Below are 24,087 nucleotides of genomic sequence, written 5' to 3'. Positions count from 1 at the left end.
CGGCATCATGTGCTCCTATTAACAATTTTTCAATTCCAGTCAAAATAGAGCGTTTCTGGCCGTTCCACGAGCGCATGTGATGCATAACCTCTCAATTTGACTGCACCACTTTTTCATGAACTTTATAACAAATCAATTTTTATAGAAGTAATTTTAATTCAGTTGTGAATATGATTAACTTATTGTGTGAAAAATGATTGCAGCGATGATTGATTGGAATTATTGATTAAAAATATGATATTGCGTTGTATATTATAAATTCATAATGTAATTTTAATGAACGTGTGCTTAAAAGAAAGTGACAATATACATTGCATTTTAACACTTTCATAATGGAGAAAGCTTATGTAGAAAATTTTCTAAAGTTAAAATTATGCTGTGACAATCTGCTAAAGAATCCAAGTAAGGATCATGCATATAGAATTGCAGAGGTAGCAAATGACACCCCTACTGAAGTCCTGCAAAATTTGTTAAATTGTTGGTTATTTCCCTTTGTTACCTGCCTACGAATTCATAGCTTAAGGTAATTTATAACATATTTTTTATAATTTATCATGTCATTGTTGTATTTATCATGTTTTTTTATTATATATTTATATTTATGTAGTACAAGTATAAAAGAAGAATTAGTGAGGACATTGAGAGTTATCATACAAAAGATAAGAATCACAAAATTTAAAGATTTTAATGATATGTATGTATCTCTATTAATACAAATTTATGATAAAAGTCAGCCTAATCAAGGTATGTAGAATGGATTATATATCAATGAGATTTTTTGAATGAATTGAAGTTGTTGAAATAGATTTTTTTAATCATTTAATTATTAATCTTACAGTAATTATGTTTCATGAAGAGCTTAAGGAAGTAATAGCTTTATGTATCAAAGATCTTATCCATCAAAGTTTTACTGATGTTATAGAGCAACTTTACACAAAAGAAAATGAATTAAAACTTGGTCAAGGAATATTGTTTTGCATAATAATTGCAAGAACAGAAAAGTCATCTGCTGTAAGGTAAACATTTAAGCAAGATATATCAAGGATATTAGTCTCGTAATATAATATTATCTTGAAACATGTGTGTATTTTAATCCAAATTGTTATTAGGCTAGCAGCAATAGATGCAATAATGGCTTTGTGCCATATAGATGATCACGTAGACAAATCTGATGTTGTTCTGCAAGAACTGGCAGCGGATACTGTTATGAAGTTTTTACCTGGTATTGTCAGTGGATTACAAGAAGTAGCAATGGAAAGTGAAGTTCAGAATCACAAAGTTACAATGGTAAAACACGACTCTTATATATATCAATGATTGTTTTTCAATAGAAACAAGCTATTTATAAACAATGCATTTAATTTATACACTAATTGGATATTATAGATGGCAATTCAAGCTTGGGGGAGAATCATATCTCTTATAGTACATGATAAAGAAGAAGAAGACATTATATCCATAGAAACTCTTATGAAAAAAGGTTGCAATGCATCAACTGATACGTCACGTACTTCGACATCTAACCAAAAGTGTGATATAAAGGACAATTTAAAAGGAGCTACGAGAAATCAAGAATGGTTAGAAGCAGCAGCTATTAAGCTTGGGGCTTGTATAAAACTTTTGGGCCAAATCAAGAGTCATTCGCATTATAAAGTCAGGAGAGAACTGGTTGAAAGCATCGGCCTTATACTTAAAAATTGTCCTAGGTAATTTATTTATTTATGTGTTTTACATTTTTGTTACGTATAAATTAATAAATATTTATTTATACTTATATATATATTTTTACAGAAATATGAGACCAAATATTATGACACTAATAGATTATCTGCTTTCTTTATCCGAGGATGAGTCTGTAGAAGTTCGTGAAAAAGCACATAATGTGCTGCATATTGTAAGTGAAAATTATATGCGGAATCACAATATGAAACCTCTAGTGGATTTATTAGAAGATAAGTTTTATAATTTGCTTACAAGATTGCCTACAATTGTTAGACGATCAGGTAAAATCCTTTTTTCTTATGATTATTAAGAAAATTATTTTCATATTATGACTGTTAAACGTAAAACTCAAAATAAAACACATTTGTCTTTATATTTTTCAGACGATAACGAACAATTAGCTGCTTTGAATCAATTTGCTGGCTATTTGAGATTACTTGGAAAGCAAAGATTACCTCATATCATGAGATCACAGGCTCATACACGAAGATTGCTTTTAGCCCTTGTATATATTATGGTGTTAGATTGCAGCAACGTCTCTCTTTTACAGACAACAAACGTGAAAGATTTAGACGATCCTGCGTATTTTTACGGATCGGATTCATGGAGACAGTTTAAATTTATTAAAAGTAGCTTATGTAAAGAAAAGCTTGTTGCGATATGCAAGCTGCTCAGAGAGTTAGGAGATTTTAGGATACTAGTCGATAATATTCTCGAGCTCATGTCAGATGCACCGCAATACAGGAAGGAGTTCAGTTTATTATTTAACTGGATTTTAGGTGACGCATTATATTTCTGTCTCAAAAACAGGACATTACTACGATCAACTTTTCTATAATTCCGATTGTTTCAGGTTCTGTTAAAGATTCATCTACCTCAGATTTGTACAAGGAAATCGTGGACTTCTGTATAACGCCGGAAGTATGGAATTTGCCCATAGAAGTGAATGAGAATACTCCCTTGCTGCAGGCACAGAGTAATATAGTACAATGCTGCCTTCTGACGGAATGTTTAGGCCACATAGCACAGAATTTACAACAGGATTATCTACATATATTTCTTCGGCACACCTTATATTTAACTATTGAGAGAGCAGGTATATTGTTGACTACTAGAACTTGAGCTTAAATGTTTTTACGAACTGATGAAAATGATGAATAATTTCAGGTAGCGGAAACGGATTAATTAGTTATATCGGAGTGCGCACTCTTGAGACCATCGCGGAAGCACAGCAGCATAAAACGATCGGTGATTTGTTACGTGCAAACGTAGATTATTTTTCCTACCACGTTATAATGAAATTGCGCAAAGTAGATCGCAATCCTGGCGTACTCGATGTTATCGAAGTTGTTATGAAATACAGCAAGCTGGATTTTTTACCGCATTTAAAGGGAATTGTGGAAGATGTGCTCAGGCAGCTGAGCACTCCTTATTATCAAAAAGATGATTATTCCTTCTTAAAGATATTTTACACGTTTATCGTGTGTATAAAAGCATTGGTGAAGAAGGAGGATACTAAAGCGACGAAGGAAGAAGCTGCACGAGTTACGAATACTTGTTCGGAGACAATTATTCTTTCTTTATTGGAATATTACAACGCAAAGAAAATTGATAACAAAATCGACGACGATTTTGACGAGATAGAATCAAGCGCAGATGTATCGAATATTGAACCATCAGAAGAGACAAATGATGATTACGTCGGTGGCAAAATTCCAGAGGGTAATAAAAACTTATATTTATCTTTATAAATCTCACAATCAAATATGTATATATTGCTCGTTACATGTTTCAGATAAGGTCGACAAAAAGTTACCAACCCACATAGTGATAATCGTAGAAGTTATGAAACGTTGTTTGCACTTCCTACCTTCGAAGGATGTACAGAAATCACTAATGGCGATGCAAACGCTTCAAGAAGGCCTATTATTATTAGTTGAATGGGAAGACGAATTATTACCTATCGTGCATCAACTATGGCATCCGCTGACCGACAGATTTGACGATAAAAATTGTCTTGTGATTAATCGTGCGTGGCAACTCTTGCACGTACTCGCTAACGTGTCGAATGACTTTATCAAAAGCAGAACCTTACGGTAAAATATTTCGCGCATTTTACAAAGTGTATATAAGCAGGTCGACGAAGTAATGAATTTTTCACATACAGACAGGTGTTGCCGTCGGTGTTTAAATTCCTGAACGAGTCTTCTAAGGAAAGCATTAACAAAAGTTCTACGGATGTGTACAAGTTTACGCAGAACTACAAATTACAACACGAGTTGTTATCTACGCTCGGATTAATCGCGCGGCTCTTGAAACTTCGCGAGAAAGATTTATGGCAAATATTAAGCAATACATATATGTATCTTAGTGCACTTCAACATGCTGCATTACAGGTAATGTTGAGTAAAAAGAAGTATATATGTGTGCTCTTATATAAATGTCTTTGGCTATTTATTATTTCATTGATATATAGGCGTGCTGTATAAAATTGTACAAAGATATTGCTGATTACAATGGAGATATCGCATGGACGAAATGTCTCAGTATCTGGAATACAAAAGTTGCACGCATAGCAGCTGATGCAACGTTTAAGATAGAAAATGTGTTGGTATGTTAGAATTGAATCATTGAAACATGATTTTTACAACTTGCACGAATTAAAATCGTGTTATGTACTCTTATTTATTCTTTCAGGATTCAGATGTTGCTCCGCCAAATAAATATCGCAAAAATGTGCAGGAAATCATTATGTACATACAAGACAAGAATGTCCAGTGTTAAATAAGTATTTTTTGAAAAACTGTAATAAAGCCTTAAAAAGTAATGTAAGAGAATGATACAAATATTCTATTAAAGCTCTGTAAGCAACAATATGCCATTTATTTATTGAATCTCTAAGGCGGTATAAAATGTAAATCACGTGAAAGATATGTAAGTTGTTCAAATTCATATACATATACGAATAGTTTGCCTATAGATTTATACCTATACACGCTAGAGAATAATAAAAAAATTTTGTGACAGTATTTTTATTTGTATATAATTCTAACAGGTTTCATATAATTATTTTCCACATTTTATAATAACTTATGTATAATTATACTTTTCTTCACTATCTACAAAGCGATATATTACTTTATAAAACAAAAACGTATTATGGTGCTATATATATATATATTTATATATATATATAGGTATGTTTATAGTGATATTTACATATTATTTCTCTTGTTTCATATCAACTTTAATATATGACAATATTGAATTCCTAGCATATCTCAATATAAATTTAATATTATTTTCGATATTTTATGAATAAATCACTTTTATTTGATTTTGAAGATTATATTAAAACTTTAACGCTGAAATTAATGGAATTACACAATTTTATGTATAGTGATTTAATGTAATTTAAAGTTCTTGCAATATTTATGTAGTATGGCAGTTGCATCACTATTTCAAATAAGAAAATGCATGTAAATGCAAATAACTGAAAGATAAATAGACGAAAATTTTGAAAGATCTCTTTCTTCAATGATTTGCTAATTATTTTCTGTTTTTTTAATAGAATGTGTATATATGTATTTTAATTTCTAAAATTATACACATAATCCTGGTTTAATGATGAATAAAAATTCAAAAGTACTAAATTTTTCGCGTTAAAGGAGGATAATGAAAATTTCGTGTTTTACAATCAACTCTTCTTTGAAAGATCACATATCTTTACATGGTATTTCTTGCAAGTATTATAAGTGATATTCTTAAGAAAATTCATCTGTTTGCAAAAAATTGAGCTTAGAATACTCTGCAAGAAATTTGAAATATACAAGTGTACAAAGTGCATACACCTTTTACATACAATACGCTATAAAGAATTACAGGTACGGAGAAAGATGCAAAATATACTGCTCTTCCAAGATTACAAATTACATTTCGCAATCACAAAAACTGAGAAATTATAAATCATTATAATTTCCAAATCATATTAATGACACAGTCACACATTTTCTTTTTTTTACCAAACATTTGCCTCTTTACTCAACGCAGTATCATTTATATCAATATTTCAATGTTCTTGCTATAAAATGCATTGTGATCGTAGTTTTATTCGTATTTTTTTATAAATTGCCAATTCATTTGTGAAATGCTTTGATTCATATCGAATATTTATGAGAATCAAACAAAATCCCGTGCCTTTTTGCAGAAATTGCTGTACAATTAACAGAGAAGCAATTGCACTTTGAGCACGTCATCAGTTTCTTCAATGTACTTTAATGATCAATGATCATGGTCCACTCTCATACATTGAATAGCATACTTTGAAAAATTCAGAAAAATTCTATCCATCGCACGTGTGCGTTCTGTATCATTAAGAGGATAAAATTTACACTCTACATTTTTATTTAGGATTTAAGGCTAAGAGATTTTTTTTTGTTTTTGTTTTTAGGTAAGATAACAAAGTATTAGCGTTTACTTTTCTGTTTTAAAATTAGCTATTTATAAAACAGTATATTTTACAAGTTATTTTTAGCAAAAATTCTTGCCTATAGTGAACAGATTCATAAATATTACACAGTTCTAGAAAAGCGAGGCATCATTTCCACGCTTGCTTTTGAGCTTTTTGGGATGCTAATTTTTTAGTGACGTACGACGAGATCAACAACACTGCAAGTACTATCACAATAAGATAATAATCAAAATCCTCCTTTAGGACATCGAATGTTTTAGATGGTGCCACCCTTGTGTAAAACAGGTCTGCAACAGGCAAATGTAATAATTAGTGTAAGGAACAGTTCACAGGCAAAAAGCATCAGAGATAAATCAGTGACACACTCACCAAGACCATGTACAAAAACTAAACAAGTACTTTCAAGGCCACTGGGACTAGTATGTATACCCATAACCCTAGAAACGCTTTGATTATAATTAATAATAGCATCCATATGGATTGGAATTTCGGGCATGTACGGTATCACTCCCTCTTCTCGCATTTCAGGGTTAGTAGGCCGTCGTGGATCCACCATCATCCACGGCAACTCTAATATTCCACCGTTAGCTAAAGCAACTGAAAATACATTAAAGTGACGTAATTAAGTGTGTACATATCGTTTAATATATATTCGCAATTGAGTTTCTCTTTTTTCTTTCAATTACCGAGTTAAAACTTCACGTACCTATTATATGCTTGCTGGTGATACCCTTTTCAGTGATCGTTTCTTGCATGTACTCTATCGACGCCGGGAAAATGAAAGCTTGTCTTTCTACAATTGGCAATTTGGTTGTTGCTAAGGAGGAGAACACTGAAACGTCCGACAGTCATTGTAAATTGTTAAATAATAGAATTTATTTATCATTAATTATTAAATAATATGGCGTTTACCTGTGGTATTACTCTGTATCTTGCCTTCATAGAGTTCTAACGTAGCGATCTCCGTTCTACGTCCTTTTTCATTAAAGTAACTGTACACCAACCAATTCTCCGAATGCACAATATGGATTGGACCGCGTACTCTTTTGTGCGTGATAGAGAAAATCATAGCTCCGGACACTACATCTAACAGATACAAATTAAGCGTATCTGTAAAAGAAAGCAGAATAATATCAATTGCAATCGACTGTCAGAAGTGTCGACGGTTGCCGGAAGCATATTCTTACGTTTGTGAGCATGTCCAATGCCCTCTGTCACTACGGCCACTAAATTAGGATTAATGTACTTATACAACACCGATCGGTCACTTAAAACTCTTCCTTGAGAGTGCACACGTTCTATCGGATTTTTCGCTACAACTTGCGTTATTCTTTGGTTTCTCGGCGACAGTAGTAACTCCCACACTTTATGGGCGATTAGTTCCTGCATTGGTCATTAAAATAATCAGTGTCCATTGATACAGCGATGCGGCAAATATATAATCGCACATAACAAACCTGTGTCGTGCTGTACGAAAGAGAGAAGCCGGACAATATTCCCGTCGCTTGATCCGCAGTGAAGAGGTACGTGCTTTTTCCGAGCGAAGCCGCGACTGCGGTAGCGCTATCGGGATAAACGTGAACCTTATCCCGTGCGTCTAGAATGAGGATACCACGCAAGAAATCATCGGTCGCTACATGCAGCAGCATGGACTGCTTTATTTTGTATCCAAGTTTCACCAGTCCATCCAGCGGCTGCCCGGTAATCGGATTAAAAGTATATACAACGCCCTCTCCGGTTTCCTAAAATCGCAGACAGCAATGAAGTAAGCGAGTGTCATATAACTATTATTATTAAATATATGAATGTATGTACCTTGTCTTCTGCTAACAATGCACATTGAGGTGGATGAGGAAAATGTCTGCTACCTCTTTGCACGTACAAAATCATCGTATTGGATAGCTTGGTGAAACCTTGGATGTTAGGCAATCTAAGTTGCCAGATAATTTCACCTTTTCTGGTCTCAATACCGTACAACTAGAAACAGTATGAAATGTAAGAATTTGCAAGGTGTTCTTTAGATTATATACAGACTCATACCTTTCCAGCGGATGTAACTGCCACAATCATCTTGTGCAAGCCGAATTTATCTCGCACCAAATCGATACGTTGATTGGATTGTTGAGGCACTAAATCCAATATCGTTTGAAAGAATGCCCTAGCCTGATTGATCTGCGAGGTGATCCTTCGAAGAAACATACTTAGCACGTCCCCTGTTTAAAAGCAATGCAGCAAAATTAGAAAATATCTCCGAATAATGGTATTATTAGAATCTTTGAATTGGATGATTTAAAAGATTAGACGACGCGACGAGGGAATAATAGGAAACAGCATTATGATAACTAAGCAATTACTACATTATAAAATTTTTGTAGCAAGGCTTTTAATAACTTTACATGTACGACAGTGTTAAAAAGTCATGAAAAACTCTTCATGCATTTTACACATTTGATTATCATACAAATTGTCAATGAAATTATTGCATCTCGTTTATCTCAAAGATTTTTCACACATCAGAAACCAATAGCAGCAAATGTGAACATTTTATTTCTTGCAATATATCATGCAAATAAAGTAACGCAATCAATGATTTGTAATTATTGAAAATATGTTAGATGATCACACGCACACACACACACACATATATATATATATATATATATGTGTGTGTCCTATGTTTCTCAATATCTCTAGCCTGCCTGCACATAAAGTTACACCATGCAAATGTAAGTTTGTAAGTAGCAAGACAAAGTACTGCACTAAAATCAATCTTCCTGCACTACTACTTACATGAACCGTCTACATCAATACCTGTCAGCAGCCATTCACAAAAGAGAGTTAATTAATATAACGTAACAGATAGAGTGTTATCAGAAATTGAAATTGTGTCAATGAACAATATCGTTTCCCAAGAGTGTTATTAATTAAAACAGCAAGCTTCCTGATATTCTTCGAAATAACATTATACAAAAAACTTGATACTTAGAAAGAAGTACATTACAACGGTAATATTTTTGAAGCACTGATAAGAGTACGTTTCACACATTCGATACACTACAACAATTGTTATTCGACAAAGACGATATATTATCCTACTCCCGACGTATCCTTTTAATCATTAATAAAAAAAAAAAAAAAACATGTAAGATTTATGTTAAGTTGTTATATCAGAAATCACATGTAAAATATATGGAAAATGTTCAACCAAATATGAAAATAGAGAAATATAACTTTCCCCAGCTTGAGATTTTTTATGCTCAACTTAAAGAGGTTATCTTACTTACTCTCTTTCTGATCGAATTCCGTTTCGATTGCTTGATCTCTGTCCGACATTGGCAAGTCTATAATTTCAACGGCCACGACACTCGCGAGTGCTTCCTCTCTCGCCCATACTAATTTATTGTGCTGCAATAATGCAGTGCTATGATCTTGCGAGGATAACAAATGGCGACACGTTACTCCTTTCGTTTGACGTGGACAAACGGAGGCCATTATAGTCGGTGATTGTACAGAAGCATGAGCTAAAGTAGCCGATAAATCAGGTAGAGGTGTGGACGATAAGAGGTCTGAAGCTGCTATTTCTATTTTCTGCAAATAGAATTTTTCAATGTTTACGAGTGATTTGTGAATTTTTTTTAAGAGTAAAAGAAAAATAGAAAAAGAAAGTACTTACCCCATTCTTATATGCTGTTTCCAAAAGTACTTTCTGATTATCAACAGAAACAACATAAAGCGTTGCGTCACCAGCGATATCTCTTTGTATGGGAATCAGAGGTTCTCCGACAACCAGAATACGCTTTCTTTGGTAGTTATCCGCATTAATGGAAATTACAGGTTCTTCTCCGAGTACAGATTCTAATTTGTATGGCCCTTGCGTGCCAGCCCCAAATATTGCATTTATTGTAACCGACTGTGGCTGCGCATTACTATCGAATAGATGTACTAAGAACACTACAGCTACAGAACTGTCCCCCTTTAAACATGCCAAGTATGGAGCTGCCAGAACACATCTAAACAAAAGACAAATAGAGAATCATTAAGTGTTGATTAATGTAATGAAGAAAGTGACTCAAACTGAGATTACTTACTCTGTTTCTTGACTTATGAACGGTGCAGAAACTCTTCGAGTCTTTAATTTTTCTCCAGTCTTGGTGTCATAAGATGTTACTTCAACTCCACTATTATAAATAGGTAGTATGTGATGCAATGTTCCATCTTTGATATGCCATTTTACATCTTTTATCCTGAAAAATAATAAGCTGTATAATTATATGCTTCAAAAAGAATAATTAGATATCAACACATCAAAACATCTTAATTTTGCACAAATGTTATATAAACTATTAATTTTCCATAAAAAAAGTTTATAAATTTTCTTTATTTCTTGTTGAGCACATATGCATATGTGTGTGTGTATGTGTGTGTGTATAATTTAACACGATAATTATGTCAATTAAAATACAAAACACTGAATAATTAACTTAATTTATAACTGCATGAATTATGAAGGTGTACAGAACACAAAATCAACTGTGCTTTGAATAATAATAAAAAAACCTGTCAGCAGAATACAAGCCCAATGTAGAAAACGATATAAATGGAGATTCATATCTGTAAAAGCAATATTACGTTTTATCTTCAATATATTTCTTCTGTAAATTTTAACGCTATCTTGTATTATACAATTTATTAACACAAAAAACCACATATATTTCTCTGTCACTAGAATCTATTACATCAAACATATCAAATTTCTTGTCAGCATTATCATACAGAGTTTTACACATGTATATAGAGAAGTACGTTGCAAAAATAATTAATTATTTTATACAAACCTGTCGGTATTTGGCTCAGCTATTGGCCACTCGTTAAGTATATGTCCAGTTGCCAAATCCCAGGCGCGGACAATGGCAGGTACACCTCCGCTTACGGATATCAAATCTCCATCCGCGACACCTCCTAGAGTTCTGATGCGGCCGCCATAACCTTTTTCTAACACTCGCCTCCATAGTATCTGGCCTGTTATATTGCAAATATCGTTAATACATTTGCTTTCGCATCAATTTAGCAAATTATCTATTTACATTTAAGATCCATTATCCCACAATTAGCTCACAATGTAAACATGCACGAGATATGCTTAATCATCGCATGTCACAGAATTGGTAAAGAAAATATGAATAATAAAAACGGCAATTTATTTAAGCATTGAAGAAGCTGCGGCGTAATTTTCAGACGGAAATAAATATTTAAACGGCAAAGAGTCATAAAACGACACTTTATTTACCCGATTTCAGATTAAGCGCGGCTATAACGTTCTCCTCGGTGGCGACGATGATCTTCTTCGCCGTGGACACCGTGTCGAAGCTGGCGAATTTAATTTTGCCGACATAGTTCTGCCGCCTGAAACGAGACGAGCGGCGAGCTGCGATTAATTGATCAGTTCCGCCGTGCGACAAGAACTCCGCGATAATTCCCGGAGCACCGTCGAACGGCTCTGCATTATTTAGAGGTTTGCTGCTGCGAAGCGGCGAGCGATTATTTACCAGTCGAATTTGCCGACTTGATCCTCGTACAGGCCCAAGGAGAAGTTGAACAGACCGACCAATACAATAAGATACTGCAGGATTTGCGCGTCGACGAAAAACCGGTTGACGTTCCCACGAAAAGTCCACGCGAACGGAGCCATGACGACGATAAGCGCGCCGATAATCGCGAGAAGGTAACGCAGCGCGGTGTATTCGCACGTATACCACCCGCCTTTACCGCCGCTTTACACCGTGTACTGTCACCGCTTCGCGCATACGACCCCGCCGCGGTCGCTGAACACCACCGGACGTGCTATAGCACGATGTCACGGACGATACGTCGCGTGTATATAATAATTGCACCCCACACGGTCATCCCTCGTGGTGCTGCCCCGTATGATGCCTCGTGTGCTTTTTCCCTCGCATATATATATATATATTCCTGTGGCACACTTGATCGTCGTGCGACAGACAAGGACGGCTAGATATATCGCATCTTTGTCTAACACGTGGCTGATCCAGGACTGACTTGGAACATTCTAGCACCCCGCGTTAACACTTGCGCACACATTTTCGGCATAATTAAGATGATTTTTATTTACAATAAATAGCAAGGTAGTATATGAAATGTATTTTTTTTATAAAAATCAGAAGAAATAGTTTTACAAGATAAAAATGTCTGGAATTAAAATTTGTTACACTTGTGTTTTATACATTGTTTTGCTTGTAAAATAGTTTCTAATACAAAAGCAAATTTTTATACGGATAAAAGCATTAATGAAGCATATTAATACTAAATTGAGGCAGAAGAAAACTTTTCCAAGTATACAGGCAGCCAGCAGTGTGTTCTACACTACATTATTTTGCAATGATTTTATTGTGTATCGTTTATTTGAAAAAGTTGTTTTCAAAATACATATAAATAAAAAATAAATGCTTCCTAGTGCCATATAGAATATGCGTTTATGTAATCATGTTACTCACATCATAATTGTTATTGTTAATTGTAATTTTCTCATAAGGAAACTGGGATAATCCAAATTAAATTCGAGGCCACTATTTGTTACCGCTTCGCAATCGTGTTGACAGCAAAAGAGTGCATTAAGCATAGGGAATACATCAATTATAGATAGATTGCTTTTGTAAAACAAATTTATCGGGCTGTGTTATAAATTGGAGAAATCGATGAATTAAACATTTGTAAAAGCAACTGGATGCTCTCTTGTGCTGTCCCGTTAGTACATAAATAATAAATTCTATGGAAGTTTTTACGAAAATAGACAAATGTTTATAAATTACTCATAATTAAAGTTATATCCTAGTACATGTACATACATTTGTAATTTCTACAGAAATTTCTACTTCCATCGTTTGGTTTTCTTGCATTCTATCTAAATTGACAATATTAAGTTGCATCTTTACTTTCATGTCCCTTTTTTTCTTTTCATCATCATCCCCATTTCGCTCATTCACACATTAAACTGCTTCATTCAGGGATCATAATATGCAATCTCAGAGCATTATTCACGTACAAACAAAGATTAGAAGCAGATTTGTGGTGACTAGAATATTTTTACATTTCATACATTCATTCTTTGTATACTTATGTGCAATAGTCCATAATAAAAAAAGTAGATTGTTATCTTAAATTGTAATATATAACTTTGGTTTATAGCATTCTTCAATAATTTTCGTTCAAAAGAGGAGAGATTAAAACGTAAAAAAATTCGGATCTTACAATATTCATTAAATGCAGAAGTTGTAAGTAGTGTAACTTAAATTACATTACCAAAGTAAAACTTTTGAAAAATACAACGAACGCCCCAACTTATCGCCCACTTATCTCAACATTTGTTAGTAATATTACTGCTATTAATTGTGTTAATTTTAATTTTGTGTTTCCATGATGAGAAACATTAAAAAGTTATGTCAATCACCTGGTATAAAAATGCATATAAAACCAGAATAAAAATAAACTGACAAATACTATTGCTAATTGATTTAACGATATGCAAGATAGAAAAACTAACGATAAGTAGCTGAAATCTGTAAAGTAAATGCACTACTTACAAGAAATGCAAAACCTATGCATAACATTACTTTACAATATATAATTATAGTATATTATTGTGTTATAATTAATACATTATTATACATATGTAGGTATACATATACATATGAAGAATTTAAACTATCTTAGATTGCAATAAAAAAAAGAAAGATAAAAAAGGATAATCTCGTTCGATCAAGACATACATTTTTAATTTAGTAAATATCGTAGGGTAAATTATAACTTTTCGAAAGAGTATTATAAATATTATAAGATAAATTACAGAGATATAATTATATAGCAATAATTGCTATGCTATTTTAGACATGTCACACAAATCAAACAAAGTACAGATATTACTGCATCCATTTCTTGGCCTTTTGTATTTTAATTAATTAATTCATTTCGTGATAAGACCTATTGGCGCATATATAAAGATATCAAGAGCAGAAAAAATCCAAAATCACATCATAAAAGACACAGATACGACCGAAATTTATAGTATGTTTTCTATATACTACATTATGTACATCTAATGAACTGTAATATGCCTTTTTGTTTGCTTCTTATAGCATTCTGACATTAGAACAGCCAAAAAAAATAGTCATTTTGCTTTATTAAGCAACCGTAAAATTTGTGTCCCCATAAATTAATTAATATTAATAATTGTGTGAAAGAAAACTTTTTTTTTATCATTTTCTAATTGGTTCTTATTTCCTTTTAGAAATAAAACATTAAATTATTTTCCTAAATAATTGTCGAATCTCAGCTGCTCTAATGTTAAATGTGTTCTCTTTTTCTTTATCGAATTGTTCGAGAGGATTGTAAATTATTCGGGCATTTGCCTTGAATACGTAGTTGTAACATTTTAATTTTTGTTTCACAAACGAAAAGCATATGGCACAAAGGTCCTATCTCTTCTATCCTAGGCTTTCAAATATAAAAAAATAGCATGATCACAAGGGTAATATCCATTTATCATCACACTACTTTATCATTGAATCCTTAGAGAGTACATCTATGGCAATAAAATTTGATTTTTGAAACTAAAATCAGTTCAGTTAAAAAAAAAAAAAAAAAAAAAAAAATGTAAATAAAAAAAAAGTACAGTCGCAATTACAATTAATTAATGGTGTAATGAATTAGAAACAGTGATATGAGCAACTTTATAGCAATAAATCACTTATTTGTACAAGACATATATCTTTCTAAATTATCATACTAGATTTTCGTTTTCATGTAAACAATTCTCATACAAATAAATGGAAGAAGATACACCGTACCGGGATACACCGTGGTATTTAAGAAAATACGTTGTGCTATGTTCGTATATCTCAATTTAAGTGGACTTGCATTACTCGTCACTGGCATTTCGCGTTATTACTCAACTGATATATCTTTTTGATTATTAGTTTTGCAAAGAAGATTCATTTTATGTGGAAGGTTTGAATAATATCAATTAGTCAAATTGCACCAATGCAACAACTCTTGTACAATATCGTAACTGTTACAAGCACAAACAAAAAAAAACATTATATTGTAAATAAGAAATTATTTTCCTACAAATCATACAAATTATCCAACAAAATCATAGTAAAATCTTTTTCAATTTTCAATTTATCAAAATAAAATAAATATTAATGTACATAAATAATACTCCTTTCAACACATAAGCATGGAAAACATTGTTGCAATTCTAGACAATAAAATATTCCATGCATCGTGATCAAACTTAAATTGTCACACAAAGTTACCAATTTTCCTTCTCTAACGACAGGAGGAATACTATAAAATTGTCGTGTGTTGTGTTATTTTATATGGCAGTATTCTGTATGCATACCATACATTTCTTATTAAAAATATTAATACAAATAAAAATCTTAAATGCCCTTAAAAAATAGAAAGACAAACATGCTACTTCTAAACATTACGTATTTTTTTCATTTCCGTTATGAAATTTTTTTTCCTGATAAAAATTCCCACGTTAAGAACGATTGTTAGTAAAATATACACATATATTGTCTAGAACTGATTGATTAAAAGTGCTTGCGACATGCATTTGATTTTTCGTTGCTATGGCACTGTATGTTTAAATAATTCTACAATGCTAGTTTCACGTCGCGTAAAACTTTCCAGCATGTGATTGTAATGGTAGCTATCGCATTATATGTACTAAAATCAATGTTCCTACTATTGTAAATGTAAAAAGTCGAAAATCTGGCAGCCCTGATAAGTAAAGCTTCTGTACTTAATGCTCGTAATCATCACAGCACATTTACACTGTATTATCATCAATTTGCAGGACTGCAATTTGAATTAACAGAGATTCTCTTGTAGAATATAAAAAAATGTCATGAACCGTTTCTAGGGAATAAATCCTCATTAGAGTATCGACTGCACATTATTGTGGCCTCACATATTTTTTTACCAATATGCAAATATATGCATGAATGCAAGTTTAAGGAAAGACACCCGCAAGCTTGCAACATACTTCCTCCTGCAAAATGCTGCTAAATAGTTATTCTATTTCTCTTACTTTCTCGTTGTCTAAACTTTCTGGTCGTGATTTTAGCATCACGACTCGCGTTGAGACCAGGAAGTTATAAATTGTACTCTTTCTGTGATGCGGTACCCTATAGCTGCCAGAGTAATTCGTTAAAATGCACGTACTATTCATTTTCTCTTTAAAACATTCATATTTTCTCTTTGCGTTCAATGATCAAATTCATTTTGATCTGTTGTTTTATATATGTGTTTACCTAAGCTGATTTCCTTCAATTCCTTTCATCGTTTATAACATAATGCACCTCCTTTGTCGACGTTTCTGCGGCTCGGGTCTTAAAACGGCGCGTACCGCCTCGTCGAATACCTGCTTCAGTCCACGTTGTGTGAGAGCAGAACATTCCATGTATTTCACTGCACGAATCTACAACATATATTACAATCAGTTTATACTTTAATACATAGAAAGTATGAGATAATAATAATGTTTCCACAAACCTTGTTTGCCAATTTTTGTCCCTGTTCCCGTTTAATAGCACTAAGGCCTTGTTCAGCTAAGGCAGTAAGTGTTTCACGATCATCTCGTAAATCTATTTTAGTTCCAACGAGTATCATTGGTGCATCTGGGCAGTGATGTTTTATTTCTGGATACCATTTACTGGTGACATTTTCGAACGATGAAGGGCTCGTTACCGAAAAGCAAATGAGAAACACGTCTGTCTGAGGATAGGACAGAGGACGAAGTCTGTCGTAGTCTTCCTGTCCCGCTGTGTCCCATAACCCCAGACTAACTGGAATCCCATCGACAACCATAGGTGCTGAATAGTTGTCAAACCTGAACAAGTGTTACAGACATTCTACATTTTTCAATCTTTTTTAATTTGTGCACGTCAATTATTTTTTATTAAATATCTAATTTAACATCCCAATTGAAAATAAAGAAAACTAAAAAATGAGCATAACCACGTTTTGTACACTGCTTATTTTTAGGTAAATATTTATATCTTAATATCATTAAATGAAATAAAGGTAAGCAAAAATAGATTTGTGAAACTCTAAAGGACAGGAAGTGGCAGAAAAAGAAAACTGGAAATGAATTACTTCCTGTACACAGCAGTTAGGTATCTCATACTCTGCTACTATTATTAGCCACTCCATTTGATTGGTCTCTAAGAAAGAAACTAAAGCAAAAACTTTGTCATAAAGTATATCTTTAATGTATGGACTATATGTAGACTGTGAAAACATGAGATTTTTTCACAAAAATCAGAGATATGGCGCGACTTGTAATAATATAAACAGTACTTACACAGTAGGTACATACTCCCCTGGAAAACTATCTGTCGTGTAGGATATTAACATGCAAGTTTTTCCTACTGTTCCATCCCCTACCACTACACATTTTATTGGTCTACCTGAGCTCATGATTTATCTAAACAGAAAAATAAACATTATCAGTGCCACTGTATAACAATTCAAATATTAAATTTTATATTGCCATATTAAAAAATCGTATTAATTTTGTCGATGAAATGAGTAATATTGCTAATAATCATAATCTATAATTTAAGATTGTCAATTCCCAACTTGCAATTAATAACAATTATGACTAAACATGTGTAATTTAACATTTAATATAAATTCTGTTTCATTTATATTATCGATATGAAGTATTCATTAAGAGACGTAAGATAAACGTATGGCGATTGTACGATAATCTCAAAACACTAAAAAATCACTCGTATAATTTTCACTTATATATATGAGCTGCCTGCAAAATATTTATACGATCGTCCACGAATTCGAGAAAAAGGGCTCACTTTTCTGACTTTACGTTACTTCGTGTTACGGATCGGCGCACAGATCGGTTGCTCCGGCGGAATAAATGCGTTTCCGTCGAAGGGCTTGCCCTAAAACCGCACCGTGCCCGCTGCATGCGCGTAACAAGTAAACAAGAATTCACCGGCCAGGCGATATCCCACTCACCGTGTGTACACGAGTGCAGGTCCGTTCTATACAAAAATCACCGAACGCGACACAATGCAGATTCGTGCGTGTACGTATATGTGTACTGCCTCAAAAAATCACAAAAGCGGGTGCCATGACAGTATTCACTGGTTTTCGGGACTGAACGAGAGCCTGCATTCGCTTGGTGACAGATGTTCGACAATCACCTCTCACTCTCCACCCTGCCCTTCTCACCGCAAAACTTATTGTTCGGGGAAGTGATAGACGTCCTTATGAACGGTGTACATTGCGTCTCGTAAGGTTAAAAACCCGTCCAAAGGAGCTTACATAGCCGCGCGTAATGCATACACACAGACAAACCGACCAATCGCGCGTTCAATATAAAGGACATGCCAAAAAAAATCAGCCAATGACACAGTGATTTAAAGGATATCGATACAATATGGCATCTTTTGGGTGCGTCTGTTGTGTGTCTGTCCGCTTTCATAAAAACTGAGAAAAAGTGCTATTTCAAAACACATACTTTTATAAATAGTCACAATTGTTATAACGTTATCAATTACAAATTAAAAGAATCATAAATATGACGGATCCTATATATCTCATTTCTTCAAAAAATAATGTTTTTATATGGAGCGCAAATGGTAAATAGCATCATATTGTTAATTAATATGCGCGTATTTAAGTTATTTTATTTGTGTGTCGTTTTGTTATAGATTGGTTGAGACTTCGACGAGATCACAGAATAATTGGCGAGTTAGTGGGTACACTTCCCAAGTCAATTCGACAGGATGTATTTCCAGGTCTTCCATTGTTACTATTTCCAGAAGAAGTAACTCTTTTAGTTGAGAAGAAAATTGCTTGTGTTGTACAGTGTACAAATCTAGAGAAACCACCAACTGAATCGTTGTATAAGAAATTTCAAGAATATACAGATACATTACTCATAGAGCAAGAAGAACGTTTGATAGAATTTAGAAAGCAACAGGTAATTATTGTTTGTATATATTTATATTTACAAAAAATATGCAGATTTTGTAATAAAATATAATATGCTATTTATTATACAGTAACAAATTATACTAAATTTTTTCATTAGGTTACTTCTAAGATGGGTATAATTGTGGATGGAAAGAAGCGCAAGATTTTAGGTTTACATACAAACAAAAAGAATATGAAGAAACCATTGGACAGAAAGACACAGGAAGCCTTAGATAGTATTAAAATTGATACTGAAAGTTTGCTTGAAGAAGAACTAGCTAAATTGCCTAAATTAAATAAAAACGAAGCACTTGTTCAAACACATACAGGTAAAAAAAAAACGTTATAATTTATACCTGTATATATTTAATATATACAATTTGATAGAATTTACTCTTGCACATTATTAGCACATCCATGGTTTATTAAAGATGATGTAAAAATTGTGGACTGGAAATATCCACTTATTCCTGTTGATCAACAACTTACAATTAGATACAAAGTTTACAAAGATCTCTGGGAAAGGAAATATTATATCACCAGTGGAGAAAAATTTGGTGGCGACTTTCTAGCGTATCCAGGTATAATTTTATCATTCATAAATAATAAACTTATTTTATATGACGCTTATTGATAAATTTCTATTTACAGGTGATCCTATAATGTTTCATGCATACTATATAATACAATGTAAATGCAAAAACGAAGAGATGCCTATTGCAGCACTTATAACTCAATGTAGAGTCAGTTGTAATGTCAGGAAGACATTGGTATTTGCTACATATTGTGAGGAGGAAGATAAAGTAAAATATCAATCTTTTCAATGGACGCAAAGTAATACACTTGAAAATGGCTTAAAAAATGATTAAAGTGTATACAAGAGTTATATATGTATTTCTTTTATATGTATTAAAGAATTTATATTTTTAATTCTTGGTTGATTCTTTAAATGGTTCTAGAGTTTTATACTTAATTTTATAATTTTAATTTGTTTATGGAAAATGGATTTTAGTTAGACTTTAACTCAGGGACCTGAAAATTCTCATCTTATATACTATTATTATATAAAATTATTCTAAGTTTATCAGTTTTGTACAATAGCCAACAATATATTAAATATTTAAATTTAATGATAATTAAAGAATTTATACATATTTTATATATAATACATACTTATATTATGTTAATCAATTTAAATCGATTATGCTGAGGATCGGGAAGGACATTAAAGTATTTCTTATATATAACTTGATTTTCACGGCCGCCATAAGCATTTTTAACCCAGGAATGGTCCCAATTAGGATCAATTTTTTCACAAGTTACTAATACTTTACCAGCTTCTAAGGCGAATAAAGTTCCATCTTTCCCAAAACCAACCTATTATGTGATAAGAAATATATAGTGTACAGAGCTAGTAGCAATAAAAAATTTAGTAATTAAAACTCACATTAAGACCTGGATGAAATCTAAGAGTCCGCTGTGTGACCAATATCATGCCTGCTTGTGCATATTTTCCATCCTGTATTTTCCATCCCCTGTGTTTTGGTCTAGGATGACCTTTTTTGTTTCTGGTACTAGTACCACCTTTCTTCGAAGCGTATCTTACACATACTTTTGCTAAATAAAAGAGATAAATTTCATCAATTATTTCTGATACATACACAATCATGTTACATATCTGGTCGTGTGATATATTAACAATATATTCGAATACAAACCCAAATTATTAATATCATTTGATACTAGAGTTTGACGGGCGTTTTGTAACGCTAGAGAAAACAATTGTGATAAATAAGCCATCTGAAAAGTATTTTGCACTTATATTTTTTGAGAATAACTAAATTTATTTAGTGTCTCGTACACTATACAACGATATTTAATTGCATAATTATATATTATACATTTTAGCTTGATTGTATATAATCGAAAGTCATAGAAGCGAAACTCGATAAAATTTGATTCGAGCGTAAAGCGTCACGTAGCGACATTGAGGTTAAAATCCTCACGATTCATGTAAACGTCCCTAAAAAGAAGTTCAATTTTCTTCATACGACTGCCATCTTAGTACATCAAACTCTATGAATCTCACAGAAAGACTTTTTGATCAAAACAAGGTTTTGACAATTTGATTATCAACACAGTAGTGAATAAAAATGACGAGAAATATGGAAGATTTGCAAAAATTGGAGGAAGAAGCGATGGCTAGAGGCACGAAGTATGTCACGAACCTTTTGCAGCGGCCGGGTCAGCTGGAAAAGATCGACATGTACAAGCGTAGAATCAGTAGGAAAAAGGCATCTGTCGAGACTATGCTGAAAACTGCGATGCAAAGTCAACTGGACGGAGTCAGAGTCGGCTTCGAGCAACTGCAAAGTTCTCTGGAAAGTATTGCCGCTATCAAAGATGATTTGGATCATATTAACCAACAGTTCAGTTCTGTTCTAAAGCTCAGTTCTAGACTGCAAGCAGTGCAGGAGGAGAACATGCGTCACTCCCAGTATGTCATCGCGAAAGAGAACTTGAAGCACATATTCACCGTTCCCGAGAGTGTCGAGAAGACAAAGCAGTGGATAAACGAAGGTAAACTACTGCACGCGCATCAGAGCCTGATGGATCTTGAAAGTTCCAGAGACGAATTATTGTATGAGCTTCATAAACTGCCAAATCAATCACCAGCGGACACTATTATGCTGAAGGCTTATTTTGAAGATGTAGAAATGCTTTCTCAGCTTATGGAGAAACAGATAAGGCTAGTACTTAGTCGTACTTTAAATACAGTCAGGAAAGAACCTACTGTTATAGTGACACCTCTGAGAATCATAGAGAGGGAAGAAAAAGCAGATCAATTTGCTATTCAAAGACACAAGCAAAGTGGATTTATGGCACCAGGCAGACCTAAGAAGTGGAAAGAAATGGCAATGAAAGTATTAGAAAAGTCTGTAGCCAACAGGATTGAAGGGACTCAAGTTGACGAGAGAGCTGATAACAAAATGTGGCTAGTGAGATACTTGGAACTCACAAGACTCTTGATTCTTGAAGATTTGAGGGTAGTAAAGACTTTATGTAAGCCTTGTTTTCCACCTTCCTACGACATAGTGAATACTTTTGTTAAAATGTATCACACCAGCCTATCCCAACATTTAAAGGACATAATTGTCAGTGGATTGGAAGGAAACGAATATGTTTCTTTATTGGCGTGGATTATGAATACTTACACTGGATCAGAATTGATGCAGCATTCTGAATTAAATATTGACACATCCGACATTGGCCCATTACTCAGTCCTGAGATGATAAATGATCTGCAGGAGAAATATTTGCGGAATATGTGTCAAAATTATGAAGACTGGATGAGGAAGACATTGGAAACAGAGAAACTCGATTGGAGGAGTGGCATCTTGCCTGAAAGCGGCACTCAAGAACTTTACTATCACACTGCAGCACCAGTAATTATATTCCAGATGATTGACCAAAATCTTCAAGTTACAAAAACCATCAGTACTGATCTGACTGCTCAAGCATTGGTTCTCTGTATCGAGCAAGTAATTAAGTACGGAGCTATGTACAGACAAGCAATATTGGAATTCAAAACAAGGCATTTTGAGGACAGGAGTCAAGTACCTTACTTCACTCAACATATGATCACGATAGTTAATAATTGTTTACAGTTCACGGAGTTAGCACAGCAGATGAAACAACTTTACTGGGTGCCCAATACCACTGGAGATGCCACTATAAAATTTGAGAATCTCTTAGTGAATTATCAGCAATTGAGAAATGAAGCCGCGACCATTCTGTTACAAGAATCATTTTTGGATCTCGAATTGCACTTCCAAGACTTAATCACACCTAAGTGGCTGTCGTCGCCTATTCCGGTGGAAACCATCTGCGTCACCCTAGAAGATTATTTTCAGGATTACAATCATCTGAGTCCCAAGAACTTTGAATATGTCATTACTGAAGCGCAAAATCTAATCGCGAAACGCTACATATCCGCAATGTTACAGAGAAAGATATCATTGAAAACTTATGACGAGTGCTTGACATGTACATCAAAGATAATGACGGAAGCGGACAAATTGAAGAACTTTTTCGACAGAATTGCACCAAAGGTTGGAAATTTCAATTCACCATTTGAGATAATAAAACGTCTCGCCGAGGTACTGAGATGCGAAGACGCAGAGATTCTCTCCCTTGATCTACATTCCTTGGTCGAAAAGTATCCCGACATGACTGAGGATCATCTGATCAGACTTCTCGGCCTGAGGGGTGACATTTCAAGAGCGGAAGCTCGAGGCAAGGTCTCTTATATCATAGAAGCTCAGCGAAATCGAAAGCCTATGCAATCTATGTCAAATAGTATATTTAAGCAGATAGTTATACAGGACAGTTTTCTTGGTTGGAAGCCTTGAGAGTGGAAAAAAAACCTTTATGAAGTAAAAATATGGAACACAAATGGCTTCTCAATGTAATATTAAACTGTTCTTCCAAATCATACAGATATTATTTTGAATATAGAATATATATATATAAAAAGAGGCAGAAAAGATGTAATAATATATTTGTATCGCTGTACCAAATTGCTAATATTCAATGTAGTTGTATCATTAATTTTGCAGTTTATAGAAATGTGAAAATTTATTTATAAATCGCAGTTATAGGAAATATTAAACAAAATTAACATTACATGTAGATGTTATGTATATGATAACTTTTCAAACATATAAAAGTGATAATAAAATTGTTATTAAAAATATAGATCAGCTGATTCAACTAATAAATTCATTCCTTAACCTCTTTCAATCGCCAGATCAAGGACTCTCAAGTTGATCGCGTTCCTTACAATATTGAAATTGTGTTTAATG

At 33.4% G+C, this 24,087-nt stretch overlaps 6 protein-coding genes across 9 annotated transcripts; 3 read left to right on the top strand and 3 right to left on the bottom strand.

Annotated features, from left to right (window-relative positions):
* Window positions 1-18: 18 nt before the first annotated feature.
* On the top strand, window positions 19-4,596 carry Tti1 (Telo2 interacting protein 1). Its single transcript, XM_012376292.2, has 13 exons — window positions 19-523; window positions 608-744; window positions 839-1,016; window positions 1,110-1,287; window positions 1,387-1,706; window positions 1,792-2,003; window positions 2,106-2,501; window positions 2,576-2,818; window positions 2,890-3,444; window positions 3,518-3,818; window positions 3,890-4,118; window positions 4,199-4,333; window positions 4,420-4,596. Exons 1-13 carry the CDS (start codon window positions 333-335, stop codon window positions 4,504-4,506), a joined length of 3,162 nt encoding a protein of 1,053 aa, XP_012231715.2. The 5' UTR covers window positions 19-332; the 3' UTR covers window positions 4,507-4,596.
* EMC1 (ER membrane protein complex subunit 1) lies at window positions 3,278-12,143 on the bottom strand. 2 transcript variants are annotated; one of them, XM_067350399.1, is made up of 15 exons: window positions 11,740-12,143; window positions 11,481-11,596; window positions 11,029-11,212; window positions 10,282-10,437; window positions 9,867-10,203; window positions 9,478-9,781; window positions 8,984-9,004; window positions 8,234-8,406; window positions 8,009-8,170; window positions 7,651-7,935; window positions 7,381-7,576; window positions 7,106-7,303; window positions 6,900-7,025; window positions 6,563-6,790; window positions 3,278-6,480 (listed from the first exon to the last, which is right to left on the bottom strand). In XM_067350399.1, the coding sequence occupies exons 1-15, from the start codon at window positions 11,880-11,882 to the stop codon at window positions 6,320-6,322; spliced, it is 2,790 nt and encodes a 929-aa protein (XP_067206500.1). In that variant the 5' UTR covers window positions 11,883-12,143; the 3' UTR covers window positions 3,278-6,319. The 2 variants fall into 2 exon arrangements, with proteins under 2 accessions (XP_067206500.1, XP_012231716.1); XM_012376293.2 differs by lacking the exon at window positions 8,984-9,004 and having other exon boundaries at window positions 11,740-12,141.
* A 458-nt stretch (window positions 12,144-12,601) lies between these two features.
* Window positions 12,602-18,400, bottom strand: Mtl (Rac family small GTPase Mtl). Of its 3 annotated transcripts, none has more exons than XM_012376250.2 (4): window positions 18,260-18,400; window positions 17,583-17,705; window positions 16,772-17,108; window positions 12,602-16,697 (listed from the first exon to the last, which is right to left on the bottom strand). In XM_012376250.2, exons 2-4 carry the CDS (start codon window positions 17,696-17,698, stop codon window positions 16,563-16,565), a joined length of 588 nt encoding a protein of 195 aa, XP_012231673.1. In that variant the 5' UTR covers window positions 17,699-17,705; window positions 18,260-18,400; the 3' UTR covers window positions 12,602-16,562. The 3 variants fall into 3 exon arrangements, with proteins under 3 accessions (XP_012231673.1, XP_012231674.1, XP_067206611.1); XM_012376251.2 differs by lacking the exon at window positions 18,260-18,400 and adding an exon at window positions 18,094-18,250; XM_067350510.1 differs by lacking the exon at window positions 18,260-18,400 and adding an exon at window positions 17,375-17,454 and having other exon boundaries at window positions 17,583-17,706.
* Window positions 18,401-18,741: 341 nt separating this feature from the next.
* Window positions 18,742-20,152, top strand: Tsen34 (tRNA splicing endonuclease subunit 34). The gene is made up of 5 exons (XM_012376247.2): window positions 18,742-18,885; window positions 18,958-19,229; window positions 19,341-19,551; window positions 19,633-19,803; window positions 19,874-20,152. Exons 1-5 carry the CDS (start codon window positions 18,825-18,827, stop codon window positions 20,089-20,091), a joined length of 933 nt encoding a protein of 310 aa, XP_012231670.1. The 5' UTR covers window positions 18,742-18,824; the 3' UTR covers window positions 20,092-20,152.
* A 180-nt stretch (window positions 20,153-20,332) lies between these two features.
* mRpL27 (mitochondrial ribosomal protein L27) lies at window positions 20,333-21,171 on the bottom strand. Its single transcript, XM_012376252.2, has 3 exons — window positions 20,941-21,171; window positions 20,670-20,839; window positions 20,333-20,599 (listed from the first exon to the last, which is right to left on the bottom strand). The coding sequence occupies exons 1-3, from the start codon at window positions 21,020-21,022 to the stop codon at window positions 20,396-20,398; spliced, it is 456 nt and encodes a 151-aa protein (XP_012231675.1). The 5' UTR covers window positions 21,023-21,171; the 3' UTR covers window positions 20,333-20,395.
* Window positions 21,172-21,259: 88 nt separating this feature from the next.
* Window positions 21,260-23,980, top strand: Sec6 (Exocyst complex component Sec6). Its single transcript, XM_012376240.2, has one exon. The coding sequence runs from the start codon at window positions 21,376-21,378 to the stop codon at window positions 23,632-23,634; it is 2,259 nt and encodes a 752-aa protein (XP_012231663.1). The 5' UTR covers window positions 21,260-21,375; the 3' UTR covers window positions 23,635-23,980.
* The last annotated feature ends 107 nt before the right edge of the window (window positions 23,981-24,087 follow it).

The sequence above is a fragment of the Linepithema humile genome, chromosome 2 (assembly GCF_040581485.1).
Source record: "Linepithema humile isolate Giens D197 chromosome 2, Lhum_UNIL_v1.0, whole genome shotgun sequence".
Classification (NCBI taxonomy): Eukaryota; Metazoa; Arthropoda; class Insecta; order Hymenoptera; family Formicidae; genus Linepithema; species Linepithema humile.
The sequence above is the reverse complement of the archived record's forward strand: the minus strand, read 5'-3'. Positions and strand labels throughout refer to the sequence as shown.

Coding starts and splice junctions, on each gene's coding strand:
- EMC1 (XM_067350399.1), bottom strand. CDS start 11,882: ATGGCTCCGTTCGCGTGGACTTTTCGTGGGAACGTCAACCGGTTTTTC. Junction 9,005..9,477: donor GGAATTCGATCAGAAAGAGA/GTAAGTAAGATA, acceptor GGCTGCTGACAG/GTATTGATGTAGACGGTTCA. Junction 7,577..7,650: donor TTTCGTACAGCACGACACAG/GTTTGTTATGTG, acceptor TGACCAATGCAG/GAACTAATCGCCCATAAAGT.
- Tti1 (XM_012376292.2), top strand. CDS start 333: ATGGAGAAAGCTTATGTAGAAAATTTTCTAAAGTTAAAATTATGCTGT. Junction 2,004..2,105: donor TACAATTGTTAGACGATCAG/GTAAAATCCTTT, acceptor TATATTTTTCAG/ACGATAACGAACAATTAGCT. Junction 2,502..2,575: donor ATTATTTAACTGGATTTTAG/GTGACGCATTAT, acceptor CGATTGTTTCAG/GTTCTGTTAAAGATTCATCT.
- Tsen34 (XM_012376247.2), top strand. CDS start 18,825: ATGACGGATCCTATATATCTCATTTCTTCAAAAAATAATGTTTTTATA. Junction 19,552..19,632: donor ACTTGTTCAAACACATACAG/GTAAAAAAAAAA, acceptor GCACATTATTAG/CACATCCATGGTTTATTAAA. Junction 19,804..19,873: donor CGACTTTCTAGCGTATCCAG/GTATAATTTTAT, acceptor TTCTATTTACAG/GTGATCCTATAATGTTTCAT.
- Sec6 (XM_012376240.2), top strand. CDS start 21,376: ATGACGAGAAATATGGAAGATTTGCAAAAATTGGAGGAAGAAGCGATG.
- mRpL27 (XM_012376252.2), bottom strand. CDS start 21,022: ATGGCTTATTTATCACAATTGTTTTCTCTAGCGTTACAAAACGCCCGT. Junction 20,840..20,940: donor AAATGATATTAATAATTTGG/GTTTGTATTCGA, acceptor TCTTTTATTTAG/CAAAAGTATGTGTAAGATAC. Junction 20,600..20,669: donor GATTTCATCCAGGTCTTAAT/GTGAGTTTTAAT, acceptor ATCACATAATAG/GTTGGTTTTGGGAAAGATGG.
- Mtl (XM_012376250.2), bottom strand. CDS start 17,698: ATGAGCTCAGGTAGACCAATAAAATGTGTAGTGGTAGGGGATGGAACA. Junction 17,109..17,582: donor GGGGAGTATGTACCTACTGT/GTAAGTACTGTT, acceptor ACACTTGTTCAG/GTTTGACAACTATTCAGCAC. Junction 16,698..16,771: donor GACAAAAATTGGCAAACAAG/GTTTGTGGAAAC, acceptor TATATGTTGTAG/ATTCGTGCAGTGAAATACAT.